We start from the raw sequence: 19817 nt of genomic DNA on the forward strand, positions 1-19817 counted from the left end.
ATGTTAATATACTTCTATGCTCACAGAAGTAAGTGTATCAATTTTAATACCCAAATCAGGCTTTACGGCCAAAAGGAGATCCCAACAATAGAGATAAAAGAGTAGTCTACTTCCTTCAACAAAATATGCATTACAATATACACAATTTGAAGCCATACGTTCTTGGGCTGCTCAACATTTAGGAATTAATGGGCGTTGGGAAAATTTTCAAAGAATACTAAGTCTTGGCTTTTATATGCTTTATTGTGGGGAAACACCCCTTTGGGAGTCGTCATCAGGAATCAAAATATTCATCAACTGTCAACGCATTTACATCAAATGATATATAAGGTTGAAAAGCATTTTAGAAAATGAGAGTAACAATAACTCATTGGGATCACTGATAAACTAAAATAGGAAGGGATTACAAACAGACATTTACAAACCATGGTATATGGACTCGTTTAGATAAGAAGGGAAACATACTGCTCAATGATACAAATCTTAAACCAATATACACATCTCATCTCAAATCATCGTCAATTACTCTCGCAGTTCGTCTTGAATTCCATTTCATCTCTGACTTATTTCTTGAATACCTCTCATTTAAGGGACCACGTCCTTTCACATCTAAGCTTCCAGTTTCACTCCCAACATCTGAACTAGAATATCCAGGTTGATTAAAGGTGGCACTGGGATGAATCGCTGCCAAAGGCTTACTTGACTCTGAGTCTGATAAACTAGATCCTGATAACTTCCGTCTATGACGAGAATAGCCAGAAGCTCCCATAGACTCTGCACCTTTGCTATGTGCACCAGGTGCTGCCAAAGTTTGGAATGCTTGATATGCATTCCTCCCTTTATTTGGGTATGGTTCCAACTGAACAGACACCTCTCTGAAACAAACAGTATTCATTTGAGTCCTCCTCAGTTCCAGTTGAAGGTAGTCTGCACTAATTTGGTGTGCCATTGTCTGCAGTCAATCCAAAAAATATGTATCTTAAAAAGTTTCATCATCCTTCAGAAAGACATCATTGATTATCTCCAGATACATTTATTTAGTAAATTAATCAGATTTAGCACATGCAAATAATATCTTACAATCAAATCATCTGGTGACACTTGTTGTCTTTCATCTCCTGTAATGCCATCTTCACTTCCACCACCACGTGTTGCTCGCCTATTATGACCAACATTGTCTGAAGATTCAATTACAGTTTCAGAAGCCTTTTCCAATAAGAGATCGCGCAGCGATTTCAGAGCAGCTGGTGTTAGGTAAGTGTGCAGTATGGTTTCAAAATAGTCCAACTGCAAACAACAGACATCTTAAAAAGTCAGCTTCAAACTTTGAAACTTCTGCAAATCTACCATAAGTTCATTGAAGTGGACCTTCAACACCTAGGAGTTGTTATAAAGAGCATGATAGATATGAATCAATCTAGAAAGAGGTCCTGAAAGCATTAGAGAAATCCGTAGAGTTAAAGAATAGTATCTCAAACTTTGCCAAATGCTGAACTTTCGATGCCTGTGAAAGTTTAATATGCCATACAACATGCATCTTTCAAATTATTTCCATAATACTGTATCATGAATATTTATCTATTCAGGAATGAATACCCTGACTGATCAGATCTAGTGATTTATATAGACACTAGCCACAGCAGTATATACGACCATACTGTCTCAACTCTCAACATAGCAAAGTGATTGCATATGAAAGTACTAAATTGGACAATATCGAAAAAGGATACTCCATATTTTACCAAGAATTGTTAGTAGTGGTAAGTGGAATCAAACTTCGAAACACTGCCTTAGATATGACAAATTTGAACTCCATATTGACAATAAACATTACTACATTTACCACACAAATTTGGGAAAACAAGCAACAACCAATATAAGATTGATTTTATAACTCAAAAGCAATTCATGTATAAATCAAGAAAAAGAATGTAGTACTTGATTCACAATCACAAATACTCCAAATCTTTGACCCACCACTAAGACCAAATCAAAGTCCCAAATAGAAATACAATTAAAAGAAATTGTTGGTTTCATGGGACAAGCACCGCCACTAAGCCCAAATTAAAGCCTTTGAAACCACACAGATCTTCATGTGGCAAACTATTTTTCACAATTTTATAAACCAAGCTCTTTCAAAAAATGCTTGACTTCCATACTTCTAGATTTGACTGTTGTCAAATTCTTGTTCATTTTTTTAAATTAATAATTATCTAATATTAATATAATAAAATCATTATGGCTTTCAATTATAAGATTAGTAACAGATAAGATTCTAAATCTTTAAAATTTAACCTACAGTTATAACATTTAAAGTAAACGAAAACCTAAGTAAATTTAAATCCCACAATTATTCTTCACATTAAAAAAATATTCATTAGCAAAGAGCCTAAACTCCATGTAGCTAAAATTTAACCTCTATCCCTATTTTTACATACATATTTAAGATACCTATAGTATTTTTATAAGGTTTAATTTGTATATATTTCAATAATTAAAAAAAAAATATTACAAATATATTCAAATTAGAAATAAAGATATCTAAAATTCCTAAACTTTGAATATGAAAATGATTATGATGTATACAATAGAATAAATAAAAAGCTTAAATTTGTCAATAATTTCATTTTCTTGTCATTTAAAAGCATTTTGTAAAGGAGACTCATTCATATTAATGTACAAAGAAAGAAAAATTAATATTTCGATAAATCAAGTAATTTAATAATTTAACTCATGTTTTCCCCTCACCAATACATCTTGGAACTTTACACCTAGCCGTTCATCTGTGATGGGCTTATAACTGAAATGAAAGTCTCAGTTGTAATTTAATTTGATGATTTGTCTCCGTAGAAATGAGAGTAGCAGCTTTGTATGCTCATGAATTTCAAAGGATCTCTTTGACTGTCTTCTCATCCATTGTTGATTTCAGAAGGGTTTTACACTGTGTTCCACAGCATTTTGGAGATGGGGGGCAGCAGTCCAAGGGCCATTTTTTGAGGACAGCGGGGAGCAGCAAAATATATATATATATATATATATATATGAATTTCATTCCCTCACATGCCGGAAGTTATATTTTTTTTTCAATGATTGAAAAGATGAAGCAGACATGAAAAAAAAAAGCATTTATAGGGCAAAATTTTGCTGTTATACTACTGCTGTGGGGAACGCCCGGCTGTCCCGGGGACAGCTAGGCGTCCCTGTGTGGTCGGCAGACGTTTCGGCCATTTCCTGGCAATTTTCAGACAGATTGACATCCCGCAGTCCCCGAAACGGCAGTGGGAATGGGGACACGAGTTCCAAGGGTGGGGACACATCCCCATGTAAGCCTGGTTTTACATAGTGGGGTTCTTTCAATGAGATAACTTTGAAAAATCTAGAGGATATATGGGATTTTGCACTGTGAGCCTTAATTTGCAGTAGTGTAGAGTATTTTTTGTTTGCCTAAAGATAATCATAAAATGAAAACCCTATTTGTTGCTCAAATTGGCTGGTTAAATCAATTTAAAAAGGGTAAAAAATGCACACAAAAATCTAACTCCTGTGGAAAATTTAATCTCGTTTAAATCTGATTCAAACATGTTTCAACAGGAAAAAGTTGTTCAACAGTAGTTGGATGCAATATTTTGAAAAATTGCAACATTTTCGGGGAAATATTGTCAGCAGTGGTGATTCCTGATTAATCGGGAATCGGCAGGTTAGCCGATTTTTTCCCCCAAAAAATCGAGATTTTTGAAAAAATCTTAAACTGCATTTTTACCCTGCGCGATTTTTAAGTCGTTTAAAATGGTGGAAAATAACGGAGAAAACACCACGGTTACCCTGCACGATTTACCCACACCATTTTTCAATCTGTTACAGGTAGGGCCGTGTGATTTATCCGCCCGCCCGCCCGATGCCGTAGCAGGCCCGCGTGCCCTAGGGTTTTTCTTTTGTCGCGTTTTTTATTTATTTTTCTTTTGTAAGATTAAAATTTAATAATGATAAATTTGCTTCCTTTTTCTTACTTTTACAATACAATAATATTTGAATTTAATATTTATCATGAAATTTAACATTTAGATAAATTTAATAATATTTAAATTTAATTTTTTAATAAAAATAATATTTAGATAAATTAAAACATAATTTAATTTTTAAGAAATATAACATTGTTTTATTTTAATATTAACAAATGTATTTATTTCAATTAAATTTTAAATTTATTATAAAATGATAAAATTTAACATTTACAATAAATATTAATATGTTTTCCTAAATTTGAAAAATACATTTTAATTAGTTAAAATTCAATTTTTAAATTATCAATATATAAAATTTAACAATTCAAATATTTAAATTTAATTTAATAATATAACATTGTTTTTTTTAATATTGATAAATGTAATTATTTCAATCAAATTTTAAGCTTATTAATATTTTAAATTTATTATTTTTTTAATAATATTTTTAATTTATTACAATACAATAAAATTTATATATTTTTTATACATTAAAAATCATTGTTTAATAAGTTAAATTTACTTTTAAAAAGTAATGTAGTTAATTTAAAATATTAGTATATAAAATTTTCAATTAAATTTAAGAAATATAGTTTGCTTTACTTTGATATTAACAAACATAATTATTTAAATTCAATTTTAAACTTATTAATATTTCTAATTTATTATAGTTTATTTAATTTTATTCATAATTTTGATTTAATAAAAAAATAAAAAATAACAAATATAAATATTTATATTAAAATTAAAATTCATTTCTTTTAAAAAAATCAAATTTACATAAGGCAAAATTTTTCCCATTACAATACTTAATTGAAATTTTATTGTGAGTATGACATAATTATTAATTACAATGATAAATACCTTCAAATTATTTGCAATAAATCAAAAGTAAATAATATACATAAAATAAAATAAGAATTAAATATTTTTAAGTAAAATAAAACTTAATATAGAAACTTACATACATCTATGCAAAATATGAATTGTTTTTTTTATTTTAAAATTATTTAAATAGTTTTATTTTAATTATATTATTTATTTTAGTTTTGTTCAAACCTATTTTATGATAATTTAATTTATTTCAAAATTATTTAATTTTAATTTGGAACATTATTCAAAAGCCCTTGGACATGCTGCGAGCTGCCACCCTAGATTTATGCTTTCATTTTTATTTTTTTTAATATATCTTTATGAAAAATAAAAGGTTTTTTTATTATAAACAACGAAAATCTAATTTGGAACATTATTTTTTAAAGTTTTTTTGTAAATCGGATTTTTTCAGGATGAAATCTTATACTTTTGTTTTGCCGATTAATTCCCCCAAACGATTAATGCTTCTATGGTTTGAACCATATCAGCAAAAACATTTCTGAAGAATAACTCAGCAAACCAGAAGCTTTTTTGAATTTATCTGGATTAAATAAGGGAAAAAAATGAGGATAGGATTAGGTTTTGGAAATATCAGGAAAAAAAATGCCACAGAAATAAGGAAAAAAAACAAAACCCAGAAACTAATTTTTTTGATCAAAAAATTAAATAATAGGCAAAACGACATGGAAAATAGTGAGTTGCAATTTTATCAGAATTTAATCATCTTACTGGTAAATATCTCATTTGACTGATTTTTCCAAATAATTACGACTTTTTGGGGAAAAACTTGACGTAGGGGTGAGATATGATAAATTGCAATTTTTCGAAAGCATTTCTTCTATGGTTTGAATAATAAATGAACTTTCTGAAAGTGCAATTTGGAAATTATGCTGTCATTTTAGAACATCAATAAATATTAGTATTACAAACCAAATACTGTTTAATAATCTTTAACAAAGAAAAATCCACCAAAATTTCAGTATAGATACTATGAATGATAAAGATTTGAAAAAAATAACGAGGTAACAGCAGGATTCACCTCAAGCATGAGCTGACAATAACCGTTTACATCAAGAAATTTCAATGCCTTTGTTCTGTTCTCACCAAAAACACCAAGTAGTGTGTCCATTAATCCCTCAACAAGAATACTTATGGTATTCTCGAGGAATGGTTTAGCACCAGAATGTACCTAGAATGCAAAGCATGTAAATTGGATAAGGACAAGCATTTCTTCAGAAACAAATAGAATTCATGCACTGCTAATCAGGTAAATTTAATTCAAATACGTATATTTCACCAACCGTGAATGGAGAAAACCATTAGAATCAAGAAGGATCGAACCATCCGGTTTCAAAAAGAGCTTAATCAGGATAAATATCATGAACAATTCCTACTCCCACAATTGTTCTGGAGAGATTAAAAAAACATCCCTTGGCAAACAATTCAAAATTCTCTTCTTTTCTTTTAAATGGAAGGTAATTACTAATTAGTCCACAGAAGTGTTATAAAGTTTCGCAATTATCGGTAGTTTGGGTAGTTACAACTAGTAAGCAGGAATCTTATCAACTGATCAAAAAGAAAAATACACTGCCCTATGTAAAGTTTAATCAGTCCACAGGCAGTCTTGGTGTCAAGCCAATATAGGTCAAATTGTTTTGTACGCCATAAAAGAAAGAACAAACCAAGGACAACAGTAAAGAGGTTCTGTTGCTGATTATGAAAATGAGAGAAACAAAAATTCGGGGCAGCACAGGAAACCAAAATTATTTTGAAACGATGGAAATTTAATTAAAGAAATTCATTAATTACTGATTATGAAAATGAGAGAAACGAAAATCCAGGGTAGCACAAGAAACCAAAATAATTTTGAAACGATGGAAATTTAATAAATATTGTTAGTAAAATGACAAAAATAGATTCGGCTAGGACTTGGGTAAAATTTCCACAAGTTAGAATAAAAAGAGAATGCCATCCTTCAACCCATTTATGTGTTTGTCTCTCAAGTAGATTGAGATAAGGGGCTGCCTTCTCTACTACAAAGCTCTAGTTTTCACCAATAGGCAAATTTACACACGGGAGAGGATAAGGTGTTCAACAAACACATCAACAATACGAGGGTAAAGGAGAATCTGAAAAGCTCAACAAAGAGGTCCAGTGCACCCAACAAAGGCAAATTTATATTGATCTATGCGAGTCTATAATCACATGAATAAAATCCAGTAATCCTTTAAGATGTTTCAGAGATAAAACATTGATAATGTCCCTTGATAATCACTCCACATGATATTGATGTCATGACTTCCTTTATTAAAATATTATTAATTCTGATTTTGAAACTTGAATAAAACTCACATGCAGCTTCCGGACAGTTGCCCTTTCTGAGAGGGGTTTTAGTACAAGATATGAAATTGTGTTCTCAAACCTTTATCTAAACAGCAAAACACATCACAACTTGTGGTCTTATCCTGTTCCTTTGTATTTCGGATCTTAAGTAATCAATGAAAATCAAGAGCACAAGACGTTTACTGTACACTGTATTGACAATAAACATTACTACAGTGGCCTGTGTCCAGTAATTTTTTTATACTCATAAATATTTTACAAAGATATATGCTCAGTAACAAGTGTTCAAATTTTTAAAGATAGACAATTTGAAAACAGTTGAGTCATAAATTTATCTCGTTTACAATAGACCCTGGTCAATTAAAATCACCGTTACCAGAAAACTCCACATTGGGAATGTGGACTTCATCCCTGCCCCCATACCCACAATTTCTGATGACTACATTTATATACATAAAATACATAGTTGCCAGGAGCGTGGTACCATAATTACCAGAAAACTCCACATTAGGAATGTGGCCTACATCCCTGTCCCCATAGTCACAATTTCTGATGACTACATTATATGCATATAATACATAGTTGCCAGAAGCCTGGTACTGGTAGTGGTACAGTAGACTGGTACGAGTATGCCATTTTTTGAAAAACGTAGTGGACAGGCACTTGAAGATACCAATATATTAATTTGCTAGAATTAAAAATAAAAAATATTTAATATTTAATATTAATTATTAATAATAAATAATTGATATTGAAACTTTGAAACTTCAAATATATGTCACATTCAACAAGAGGAAAACTGAAAAGATTAATTGTTTGATATTGAAGGCCAACTGTTAACAGGTTTGAAAATTTTGTAGGTTCAATACTGGTCTGTGGGGCTTCCCCAATTAGGGATTTTACATATATGAAATATTTTTGTCTCCTTTATTCTTTATTGTCAAACATTGCAATGCTGTTAGCTACGGGTCCAGTACAACAAAGATAGGCAGCTCTATCAACATATTACAGTGAGCCATGACTGTCAAAATACATGTCGAGTGTTGTGAAAATTGTCGCACAGTTCAGAGGAAGTTTTTCCCTGCATTTTCTGCAAACTAGACAGTCAATGTGACAGATTTTATGGTTTCATTTTGTCATTTTATAGATTTTTATGCTCTTTTTTAGTGGAGAATAATGTTTTAGGGTTTCTCAACTGGGAGATGGCAGGAGCCTCAGTACATCTCCTGCAACTGTAGATGTCTCTGTACCCATACCAGAGAGAAAAAATGTCCCGGTTTTGAAGATGCATCCCAGGGGCTTGGATATGCACCTCCTCGGAACTCTGATAATATAGTTGCCTTCTTATTCATTTATTTGCGTACCCTAATTTGATTGGTGTCCCTGTCCCCATCTCGATGCCCATACCTCTGCATCTCCTAGTTACTAATATTAAAATAGAAATTCCATTCAATAGCTTTTGATATATTAGAAACAAACTAAGGCAGGTCGGAGCAATCCACAGACTTCTTAATTGATTGAAGTAAGATGATATGAAGTGCATCATATTGAAATGACCATTGTGTACATAAGAACAAGCAGGGATAAATCAACATAATTGCAACTATGTAGCTATATGAGCTCTCTTTATTTTTATAGGCAACACTCTACAAAAAGTATTAAACAAGAAAAGTAAAATCAATGCATATATTGCAAAGGAAACATGTTCTATGACAACTTTTATGAATCATATAGAACAAAACTGAAGATTACAGAAATCAGTGCACGTGTAAGCCAAGTTTTAATTAATTAAGCATACCTCTGCATGGACAGCTACCAACGGATGCAGTAACTCTACAGCTGCATCACGCACACCCTGTGTACAGGGACAGGTATTTAGAAAAAGACACACAGCATTTTCAAATTAACTATTTATCCTCAAATATCTAGAATATTCAAATAAAAAACACATTGACCTTACTTTAACTGTTGGAGCCCCTCCCCATTGAACTCCATCTTCCAAAAGATATGCTGTTGCAGCTGTCCCAATTAAACTTACCTGTACAGTTAAACTACAGGGTATTAGAGTGTATGTTCTTTGCTAACAAATGTAAACTTTCTAGCAACGATATAAGAAAACAATAACTATGGCAATGACCCAACCAAATTGAAAAAAAAATAAAAAAATTGCCACGAAATTCTAGGCATATTTAGACACTCTTTAAATCAAATTCCAGATTAGATGAGATATAAATTGTCAGTTACTTGTTTTTTAAATATCATTCAGTCAAGACTCAAAGCTGTCTAATGACAAAGATTGCTCCTTTTAGAAACAGAGTGTAGCATTTTCATGAAGAAAAGAAATAAAAGGTAGCATTTTCATGCCCATGAACGGCAATAGTGCCCAAAGCTCAAAAGAAATTTCATTTGATTAACAAACTACCTCATAAAACCAAAAAGATGAGAACAAAAGGACATGTATAAACTGCATATTGAATACTGAATTTCCAAGGACAGTGATGGGGAAAAGGATTGCCATCAGGATCTAAACATGCTATTTTACAAGAAGATGATCACAAATCTGCATATAGATTTGAGTGCGGTCATTCCTATAGTTAAAAACTCAAAGGATATGTGAATGTGGCCATACCTATTATTGAAAACCTAAATAATATGTTGGAGAGAGACAAAAAGTGTCTCTTACATATCATTTAAGTTTTTAACTACAGGTATGACTGCATTCAAATCTATATGCATATTTGATCTGCTAAAAACCATGTTCTTATACTAAAAGAAGTTCGCGGGTTAAAATATTGGGTATATGAGTAATAGTGCATAAAATGAGTTGATAGTTTGGTAGATGGAAATCCAGGATCAGGTCATTTGGGACCACAATCTGGAACCTTGAAATTCGTGATTGCTGATAATAGTTACTTAAATCTTAATAATTCCTTATCTATAGGTACATGTCCAAATTGTGAAAACACTATAATGGGCCCTTTCAAGTATTTTGCTTGTCCTAATAGTGAATGGAAAAATTATGGCATCTAAGATCCAGGGAAAGGCATCGCCAAAAGGGAAAACATTGAGAAATATAATATTGCAGAGCCATATTGCTATGGCAATTTAGACTGATAGTATACAAAAGTCGTTAATGATCATACATTGGACCAAAACAAGATGAATTTGTGTACCTTGGCATAATTGTATTGACTTAGAACCTTCTCTTCCAAACCAGATAAAGAGGCAATTAGATCTACTACGTCAGCATCTAGATCCTCATTTGTTCCTGCATTAGTTCCATTCAGACTGCCACACACAATAGGATGATAGTTAGAATTTTGTATTCACCAGACACTGGATTGAATACTATGCAATGTAAAATACATTGGTGTAACTAACCATATCACCCATTGAATGATAATAGTGCCACTCATTACACAACCAGAAAAATGAAATCATGGTAACTCAGCATCCAAAATCTCACAGACAAACAACTCTACAATTATGCAATACATGATATAAAATACACTGATACAAACATAAGATTAACATCAGGAAATGTAGAAGATAAAAATATAACATAAAGTATTCCATCTAATGAGATGACAGATCATCCTAATATTGACCCGCACAAACACTTCCTTGGTCTGCTACACCAAATCTAAAGCAGCTAAAATGTCTTTTAATGGAAAGAGAGGATTTTAAGGTATAAACATTCTATCAATATCAGACAATGGAAAACTGCCCATCATAGGGTGTAAATAGGTTATCCATATCATAAAAGGAACTCAAGTCAAAAGGAAGTGCCATACATATTTACTGTTGATGTAGCATTCCTGCACACGAGAAATGTCACAACTGCTAATTGAATCTGTCTACTGTATAGATTGAGGCGAGCTACTGGAGATAAGAATGGGATAATTGACAAATACATTTCACGTAAAGTTTTGTACATTGAAGCACTAAAATAAGTCTACCAGAGTCAGTAGCCTGTTTGTTCCTAGCTTGTACATTGTTAATGTCAATGCTGAACTTTCTATAGAATCATATGCAGACTTGTTCTAGGAGTAATGTTGTAGTGGTTCATTGTGAGGGGAAGAATCTAAAATAAGTCCTTGAATGGCAGTTAGACATGTTGCATATTCTGGGGATGTATGTATAGCAGTAGAGAATTGTAAGAACCCTGCTGGTTCTAACTCTCCTGAAATGCTTTTGCTGTAGGATGTAGGGTCAAGAGACAAGAGTCATCAAAAATTTGTTCTCACCTGCGCCCATCATTTTGACAAAGAGACAAGAGTCATCAAAAATGATGATGGTGAGGCAATAAATCGTCTTGATGCAGATACGATCGAGAAGGTTTTCAGAATACCTCCCGCACCTGTTTACATGGAAATCTCCAAAGAAAGTGCAGCTGATTACTATGTGAAAAGGGAAAAAGATTGTAAGCGGCATATCAACAGGTGGATCCAAGGGCCACGAGCCTCCTTTTCAAGGTGGGCTAAGTTGTACCGCTGTGATTTCAAATGGGAGATAGGAGACACCATAACACTTCTCAGCAGGATGATGGGCCTCGAGCATTCTAATGTCTTTGAGCCATGGATGTACCAGTTCATCATGTTCATAAGGCAGTCACATCATATATCATGGGGAGAAGTCATCAGCGATGCCTTGTGCGAACAACTTGCAGCAATCCCTTCCACCATGACTTTTTACATGAACTCATATTTGGTATACTTGGCAGCATCACTTAGACACTTTCCAGGTCTTTCTACCAAGGGTGGTCGCCCATGAATTCTTGGCATTGTCTGCTATAATCAAGTGTTTCCAATCCTCGAAAACTACTGCCATGGAGCTCAAATGGGGACGGCGAGATAAGGCATCAACAACAATGTTCTGAGTCCCTTTGACATAGGAGATGTCAAAATCATAAGATTGTAACTTGCTGACCCACTTTTGTAGATGCTCATTTAGATCCCGCTGTCCAAGGAAATGCTTCAAGCTATTATGATCAATTTTGACACAAAACTTGCTGCCAACTAAGTACTGCCTGAACTTAGCCATTGCATGCATGATGGCCAACATTTACTTATCATAAATACTATAGCTCCTCTCAAGACCCCTAAGCTTCCTGCTCTCGAAATCTATAGGATGACGATCCTGCATTATCACTGCACCAATACCCTCTCCACATGCATCACAATGAAGCTCAAAAGGTTTGGTGAAATCTGGTAAAGCTAGAACTGGACATGTAGTCACATCATATATCATGGGGAGAAGTCATCAGCGATGCCTTGTGCGAACAACTTGCAGCAGTCCCTTCCACCATGACTTTTTACATGAACTCATATTTGGTATACTTGGCAGCATCACTTAGACACTTTCCAAGTCTTTCTACCAAGGGTGGTCGCTCACTTATACCAGTCTGGGAATATTACAATCAATTGCCTTTGAGACCTAACAGACTGCATTTCTGAAGAGTCCAAGATGCATTCTTCGGATATTTCATGTGTCAGTTTGACAGAACTTTGAGGAACAAAAGAGTATCAGATGAGTCATGGGAAAGGGTGTGCGAATATGGATGTTTGTTTCTACAGTTCCCCACTTTCACCTATATGAGTATTGGATGCTATGGTGGTCAGCCATATATGCTTCCAAGATACCCGACTGACAAGATCATTCTTATGGAGTTGGGAAGACAGATCATGGCTGTCCACACTTTTCAGTCTGCTAGACACAAGGTTGGAATGGGGATCTCTACCACAAATTCATTGAAAATTGGCCGATATTCCCCTGTCACATCTGTGAAAGCTAAGGCTATGGAGACTGAAATGCAGGAAATCAAGCTCAAAAGGTTTAAACCTAGAGCTACATGTGATTACAGGGGTATGAAGGAGAAGATCAAGAAATCCTTTGTGCACGTGCATCGCATTGAGGATATCTGGATAGATCTCCGCACAAAGGCCGAAGTTCTGAAGATGGATTATTGCAGGCTCACTGTTGAGCAAATTGTTGATTTGAATTTGGTGGATATCCCACAAGGGATGATTGATGGTGGGCACATACTTGATCTTGAATACATTTCGCAGAGGGTTGAGGAAGCTCCACTTCCTTTGATCCAATGGTCACACAAAGAGTGCATATCCATCCTTGAGAGATTTCAGCCTATCTTGGCTAACACCAACGCATGGCTGAAAAATTATGCTGTTAGACTTATAAAAATCAGGGTTGGAAAAGAAGATGATTCTACGGGGTCTCTTGGACGTAAGTCTGAGATTCAGGTTGACAACAAGGAAGGTGCATCATCTTCGGGCACAAGGATCAAGTTGCGAGTTAGTCAGGCAGTAGTGCTTCCTCCTGAGGAGACGACAGTTCGCGGGAAGGAAAAATTACGATTTCATGTTCAGGTGATCGATCTAGATAATCCAGAAGAAGGGTAGCAATCTGATGATGCTCCTAAGTCTCTAGTTTCAAAATCGCCTCATGAGATCATTCCCCCAGTTTCCATTGAGACGCCTCTTCCTCCTCCTGATTTGCTTGTGGATGAATCTCCTCAGAATGTCATTCCCATTTTAGCATACAAGCCACCTTTTGATCAACAACAAGAGAGTGTGTTGGAAGTTCCTAAGAATATTCCTACTTGCATCCAGTTATCAGAAATTGATACTTCCACTTCTGATTTTGAAGAGTTTATGAGGCAATCTTCATGCCCATTGGTAACTGAGCAAACCATGGTCGCTGTCCAAACAAATATTCCTCCCAGGATGACCATGGTGATTCAAACAGAAATTGCTTCTCCTTTGCCTACAGCTGCTACTGAAGGGGAGTTGATGACTTTACCTCCATGTCTCAGCTCTTTTACTCCGAAAAGGAAGAAGCAAGAAATCTCACCTGATGCCTTTGATTATCAACAACTAAAACAGTCTAGATCCAAAGTTGCTAAGAAGGCCAAGACTATCTCCAAAGTAACCGTTGACAGTAACAAGATGAAGGTAGCTGAAATTGTAGAACCTATTGCAGATAAGCCACTTGAAGAATGTCAGCTGCTGATTATAAGGTTACAAGGATAGAGTTGCGCAAACAAACACATGAGGTCATTAAACATGATACTCAGTTTTTTGTAGCTTTGCTGGTACAAAGGTGTGATGAACTTCTAGCAAAGAAAGACAAGCAAGAGGAGGATAACCGACAACTTATGGCAGCCGTTCATAAAATCACAAAACCTGCTGCTGAAGGGAGTAACTCCATAGGTTCTTCTGGTTCCCAAGAATCAAATCGTGGAGTGGAAAGGGCTGCTAAGAAGGTACAAGCACTGGATTCCTGGGTTGATCAGCTTCATGATCTATGTACACATGTGATGAAAGACATTTTTCAGATGATGTCTAAGTTGGAAACCATTGAAAAGAAACTGGATAAGACTTCTGATACATTTGGAAAGTGTTGAAGAGAGTTTGACAATCTGGTGTACCATGCCTCAACAACAGTTGAGTGTTTTACAGGAGCATGCTATCATCTCTTCCAAGGTCATGTACTTGGAATTTGAAGAGCTCCTAGAAAACAAGGCCCTTGTTTTTTAATCCCTCATTGAGGAGATCGGTGATGCAAAGAGATTCCGGGGTGAAGTTTTCCGAGATATTGTCTCACATTGTGAAAGGGCCTCTTGCAACATATTAAGTCAGGATGGAGAGTTGATTCCAGAAGAAGAAGTTCTTGCTGATTTACAGATGAGGATTCATAATGAATGGAGGAGCGAACAATTTTCGGCCACTTCAATTCAGATATTGATGAAACACCAAGCCTTTTTGCATGAAATCCAGTCTATCTTGGATAAAAACAACTTTGCGCTCCTCCGCTGTCATGACACTATTGTGAAGATCATGGTTGTTGCCAAGAACACCCATGAACCGAATCCCGAGGAACTACAAATGAGCATCCAAAAGTTTAAAGGATTTGTATCTTCACGTGCTGCAAGTTAAGTGTTTTTCAACACTTAGTTGTATTTTCCCGCTTTTGTAATCTTCAGTTGTAATTTTGTTTTGGCAAGTTACATGTAAAAGTATTTTTGTAAAAAGCAAGTTAACACATTACTTGCACTTTTGTAATTACATGTAAGGCAACTACAAGTTGTGTTCAATTAGGACTGTAGTTGGAATAAGTCTTAGTTAGTTATTGAACAAGTCTTGGTGGTTGAGAGAATCTCTCAATTTAGTTAGGATTCTCCCACCTTTTTCTTAAGGCTCCTCTTCTATAAATACTTGAGGGGTCTATTGTAATTTTTATCTTTTTGAAAGCAAGCAAAAACTTTGTCAAATTTGCAGCAAAGAAGTCTTTGAGCTTTTATGTGTAAATTGAAAGATTGAAAGGAATAGAAGAACATTACTCAAGCTTTGAGTCTTTGTGCTACATTCTTGAGTTGGCGTTCCATATTTCCTTCTTTGCAAGTGTTTCTTTGAGAGCTTAATCGAATTTGACTTGCAGTCTTTGAGCTGCAAGTATTGAAGATTAATTTAGTTAAAGTAGAAGTTCTATTGGAAAAAGTTGTAAGCCTTTGTTCTTACACTTGTTCTTAAACAGAATTTAGAAGTAGATTGTGTGGGAAATAGCTGTAAGTCTTTGAGCTTACACTACTTCTCATTGTTTTAAAGAAGAAAAGAATAAGGTATTTCAGTCTTTGAGCTGTCATAACTTGTTCTTTATAGCATTTAGTGTAGAAAAGGGTAGATAGGACTTCATATAATCAAGTCTTTGAGCTTGATATTGTCATCTCATCCCGAAGGAAGTGACGGAAGTCTTTGAGCTTTCAGGAAACTTCATTTCCTTTCTCTCATTTCATTTGAAAGTGGTTACTGTTGTTTATATTCAATTGCTATCCTTTTCTGTGAAGAGAAAAGGATATTGTCTTTCTTGAAAGAAGAAGAAAGATTGCTGTCCCATCCTATTTTATTTTCAAAGTTGTAGTTAGATAGGTGGAGCCTTCCCTTAATTAGGAGAGTTTTACTCACGTGTTGTGGTAGAAACCACAATTTTGTATATTTCCCCAAGTGTACAAAATTTTCAACCAATATGACTACACAATTATCATGAAAGATCAGTGCATTTCAAGAAGTATAACTATTGTCCTTGTGTGTTGCCCATGTATCTTCCGATAATCCAACTGATGCATCATCCTTTAGATATTCTACTTCAATCTCTTAATTTAAAAATGTGTTTTTTCTTGTTTAAATTTAAGTCAAAATGTGTTGGGCCATAGGGGATTGCTAGTCATCCTAGAGATGGTCATCCTAGAGATGGTTAGGACAAGCCTAGACATTGCCGGACATCCCATGGCAGTGTCGGGGATGGCTAGCTGTCCCTTGCACATTCAATGGCATTTTTGAAATGTTTCTTGAAATTGGCATGAAAAGGGGACTGGAGGGGGCATTTCGTAGGTGTCTTTGCATCCCTGAAACATCCTCCATGAGTCCATAGGAAATGGGGCAATATGAAATTTTGTGAAATATTCATGTAGTGAATTAGATTCCATCAAGCATGTTGGCCACATACTGCTATATCCTTTATGATGGGTCAGCCTTCTCCAATGGACTAGCACAGGGAAGCTAATGCTTCGTGGTAGGGTGGATATCACCTCGATGATGCTCTCTCTCTTCCACTTCAAGTTACAAAGAGGAAACAAAAGAGGATTTGTAATGCAAGTGTTAATGTATTTACTTATTTTGTTACCTATTGATTAAAAGAGTCGATGACTCTTATATAATGTGTAATCTTCCCTTGCAGATTTTGTGTGGTGTACTGATTGTAGAATGAATATACATAAATAATAAAAAAAATCCAGCACCTAACTCCTTTGACTTTGGATTATATTTATTTTACTGTGTGTTTTACAACTTTGACTTGAGTAACTCTTATGTTTAATTATACATTAATTTCATATTTAAGTGATTATAAGTAGTTGCTATAAAAAGTTCTTAATAAGTGGAAATGATTGTAATGACAATTTTGTTGAGTTAACATCTTTAAGTCCATATTCTTGTCTGAAAGCTAGTTGTGTTATATATATAGGAACACACAAATTCGATCAATCATCTTCAACTTACATTATTACATTTAATGGCTTTATATAGCCACTCAACCTACTAACTAATCAAAACCACCTAACAACTAGCTAGAAACTAATCTCTACTAACTAAATAGATTATTATTCAATAACCTATATTAAGCACTAATTTCTAACAATGTTGTGAATGAGAGAGGAAACTTAAATTCTCATCCTTTAGCAAGGAAAACATCATTGAAGGCGCCTATAGATTCTCATTCAATTATGGCCTCCCAACATCCTTTCTTGGAGACACCCTCTACCCAAGAAGAAATTCCCTCTCCCTCTTCCTGCAAAAGAGGCCCATTGGTTAAGGCATTTCAAAATGAAACAAGAGACATTGTAGAAAAAATTGTACACTGAATTTATGCCAATGGGGTTCCTTTCAACTTGGTGAGATCACCATATTGGCGGCAAATGGTGACAATAATCAGTAGAGCACCTTTTGGTCACACATGTCTTGGGTATAAAAAGGTGTGTACCACCTTATTGGCAAAATAATTTTTTTCATAGAAATATTAGCTAAACCAATTAGGGATTCTTGGATTCAAACAGGAGTATTTATTATTTTCGATGCATAGAGAGATTAGAAAAACCAACCTTTAATAAATATTATTGTAGTATCCACCGAAGGAGCAGTCATTTTTTAGGCGGTGGATTGTAACAGGCAAGTCATGGATGTAGAATTCATTTCTAGAATCCTCATGGTCCATAGAGATGTTGGATCTTGATAATATTGTCCAAATCATTACAAACAATACGAAAAATTGCAGGGCAACAAGAGTTTTGATTGACAAAAGGTATGGGCACATTTTTTGGACACCATGTACCAAATGCCCCCTACTTTGGTGATACAAGCAATTGGCACTCAAATCAAGTGGGTGAAAGCTATGTACACTGAGGGTTAGGAGATCCAAATGTTTGTGATAAAGCATTATATGTCACAAGGCATTTTCAATACTTCCTCGAACTTGGAATTGTAAACTTATTTTATTTTAATTTTTAAATTTAATTTATGCCACATTTACTTACTTTTTAATGTGTTATTAACTTATATTTTACACAAGATTAGGTTTTTGAGACCCGATTCACATCACACACAACTGTTTTGAGACAACTTGTGAAGGTTTCAGAGGCATAGAGTGCTATGGTCATTAGCAACCAATGGGGAATTTGGAAGCTATCAAATTTAGAGAGGGCCCAAAAGGTCAAGTCATTGATCCAAGATGGTGATTGGAGGGTTCATGTGGATTGTCTTTAGTTTCACCGATGCTATCATATGTATGATCAGGTTTGTTGATACAGATCAGCCATGATTGGGGGAAATCTATGATGGCATCAACTCCATGATAGAAAAAATAAAAGTCATAATAGCACAAATGCTATAATCTCATTATGAGATGAACCTACCAAACTCTTTCCTAATGTTATCCACCACTTCTAGATTTGAAAGGATTTTTCGAAATGTCAACTTGTACCCATTAGCAACATCACTCTCTATATGGTGCAATTCTTCATGGTAAAGAAAGTATCCTTGTACTATAATATTTGTAGTGTAATACAAATGCAAGGAGATGTAATGGTGTGCTCATCTTGTTCCAATAGTAGTGAATGATTTTTTGTACGCTTTGGAAAAATGTTTCATCAAGGTCATTCTTTATGTTTCTTCAAGACCAATACAAGGAAGATGCTCATACATGGTGGTACCTCCACTAGCAAGATTATTTGTTCCTCCAACCTCTTGCCATCAAGGTTCTATCACAAGTAAGCATTTTTTTCTTTTTTTCTTTTTTACTTTTACCATTCATAGACTTTAGTACTTACCATTCTTTTGCATTTTCTATTTTTAAGTTGTATTGACTTTCTCTCCAATTTCAATACATTTCAAGTTCTTTGGCTAAATAGAATTGGAGTACACACTCCTTTGTCCACGCAATGAAGTGTAACCAGTTGGCTGCAAAAAAAAAAAAAAAAGAACTGAAAACTTATTCTATGTCAATTCCAACTAGTGTCTCTTATCAGATAAGAAAGTTGATAACCCTTAAGTGTACCAACTTGGATGAATCTGTTGTAGAGCTTGCTAGAGTAATGCAGATGATGATGAGACTCTTACATATGATGTAACTAGTGGGAGTGGCACTCAATTTGCTTGTGGCTCAAAAGATGTTGAACCAAACGATGATTTTGATCTAGATGCTTTTGATGAGAATTGAAGGCCAAGATACAAATTTTTTATTGTATTCTTTTTGTATTTGTAATGATTTTCATTTGAATCATCCTTGACATATATGATATATGACATAAAAGTTCAAAAATAAAATTTTGAACTATCAATTGACATTTATCCTTATTACTACCATTACTCAATGATGATGTCTCATACTATCAAAGATTTAATATACAATATTATATGATATATCTGCATCAAATGTGTTGACAATTCTATATTTTATAAATTTTTTGCATGTATATACATAGTCATACCTAGCCATATCATACCCAACAAAGAAAGAAGAAAATGTCATACC

At 34.2% G+C, this 19817-nt stretch overlaps 1 protein-coding gene across 1 annotated transcript in view; it reads right to left on the bottom strand.

Annotated features, from left to right (window-relative positions):
* Window positions 1–204: 204 nt before the first annotated feature.
* Window positions 205–19817, bottom strand: part of LOC131050885 (exocyst complex component SEC5B) — a 131344-nt gene continuing 111731 nt past the window's right edge. The window contains exons 16-21 of the mRNA XM_057985178.2: window positions 10391–10505; window positions 9178–9255; window positions 9016–9072; window positions 5914–6063; window positions 1081–1287; window positions 205–952 (exon numbers count right to left, since the gene is read on the bottom strand). Coding sequence (XP_057841161.2) covers window positions 503–952; window positions 1081–1287; window positions 5914–6063; window positions 9016–9072; window positions 9178–9255; window positions 10391–10505 — 1057 coding nt within the window. The 3' untranslated portion in view covers window positions 205–502. The remainder of the gene's footprint in view (window positions 953–1080; window positions 1288–5913; window positions 6064–9015; window positions 9073–9177; window positions 9256–10390; window positions 10506–19817) is intronic.

Source organism: Cryptomeria japonica, chromosome 11 (assembly GCF_030272615.1).
Source record: "Cryptomeria japonica chromosome 11, Sugi_1.0, whole genome shotgun sequence".
Lineage (NCBI taxonomy): Eukaryota > Viridiplantae > Streptophyta > Pinopsida > Cupressales > Cupressaceae > Cryptomeria > Cryptomeria japonica.